The following is a 1,243-nucleotide window of genomic DNA, read 5'->3' as shown; positions in this document are numbered from 1 at the left end:
ATTTTATCTATAGTATTGTTCATTTATTAATTGTATTAAACAGTGTCAAATTACAATATTAAACTTCTCAACAAATAGAAATCAGCATTTCTTTAATTCATTATAAATTTAGCGAAAGTATAATATAAAAATTTAAAAATAAACAAATTATTTATAACAATAACAAAATTTTTATTCGCTTTTTTTCCTGAATTTAATGAATTTTGATTGAACAGTTTATGAGGTTGACTCGGTTAGAAAGATTATTTTAAAACATTAAAAACTAAAATAAAAAATTGCAATTTAATGAAGAAAATTGACGTCTTTTCAATGCAAATTATTGCAAAATACTTATTAACGCCAACCGATTATCTTTCAATCATCCAAATTTGCAAGAAATATGAGTTTATACTTGACCGTTTCCGGATCAACCCAATCCGAATAAGTCCCGACTCAAAACGTTTATTTCAAAATATTCAGACTCAAATTGTATATACTCCCTATGACATCATCATGACAGTTGATCGTCATATATTTCTATATTTTGTTTCTTATACAGAGTTCATAGAAAAGAACACCAATTTCGAAGTGTACAAAAACGTCCGTTATACATCAGAAGATGTTGAAAAACATGGAAATAAAATTCCAGAAGTAGTTTCCACACTTGATTGTGCTGTTTTTGATGAAAAAGACGAGTTGATAGAAATCTCAATACCATCTAATGTCACTGAAATTGACAAGTTGGCTTTTGAATCGTGCGGTCTCACAAAAATAGAAATTCCGTCGACAGTCAAAATGATAAGAGAACGTGCATTTACGTTTTGCAGTTCATTGAAAGAAGTCAAATTACCTGAAAATATCACAATGATACTAAACTCGTGTTTTGATGCGTGTTCTGAACTTGAAAACGTCAACTTTCCCAACAGTCTTCAATTCATTGGATCTTTCGCTTTTTCAAATGCGAAACTTGTCGATGTTACAATTCCTGAATTTTGTGACATTGGCGCAGACTGTTTCAGTTCGAATGGGTATTTGACAAGAATTGTTCTGAATGGTGTGTCACACATTCCAAACTCAATGTGTGAATTGTGTTATAATCTTAAAATAGTCGAAATCTCTGATAAGTTAATCGAAATTGGCAATTTGGCTTTCAAATATTGTGGTTCACTCGAATATTTCAATTTTAATGATAATTTAGAATTTATAGGGAATTATGCTTTTAATTATTGGACAAATCTCAAAACAGCAAATTTGAAAAAGAAAG

General features: G+C 29.4%; 1 protein-coding gene across 1 annotated transcript; it reads left to right on the top strand.

Moving 5' to 3' along the window:
- Positions 1-309: 309 nt before the first annotated feature.
- EIN_216840 (leucine rich repeat containing protein BspA family protein) lies at positions 310-1,243 on the top strand (the record flags this gene model as incomplete). Its single annotated transcript, XM_004259622.1, has 1 exon — positions 310-1,243. A coding segment is annotated over one exon (934 nt), but the record flags the coding sequence as incomplete, so codon positions are not given.

Source organism: Entamoeba invadens (assembly GCF_000330505.1).
Source record: "Entamoeba invadens IP1 unplaced genomic scaffold scaff_1105074726399, whole genome shotgun sequence".
In the NCBI taxonomy this organism is placed as follows: Eukaryota; Evosea; order Mastigamoebida; family Endamoebidae; genus Entamoeba; species Entamoeba invadens.
Note: the sequence above shows the minus strand (reverse complement) of the source record. Positions and strands in the feature narration are given on the sequence as shown.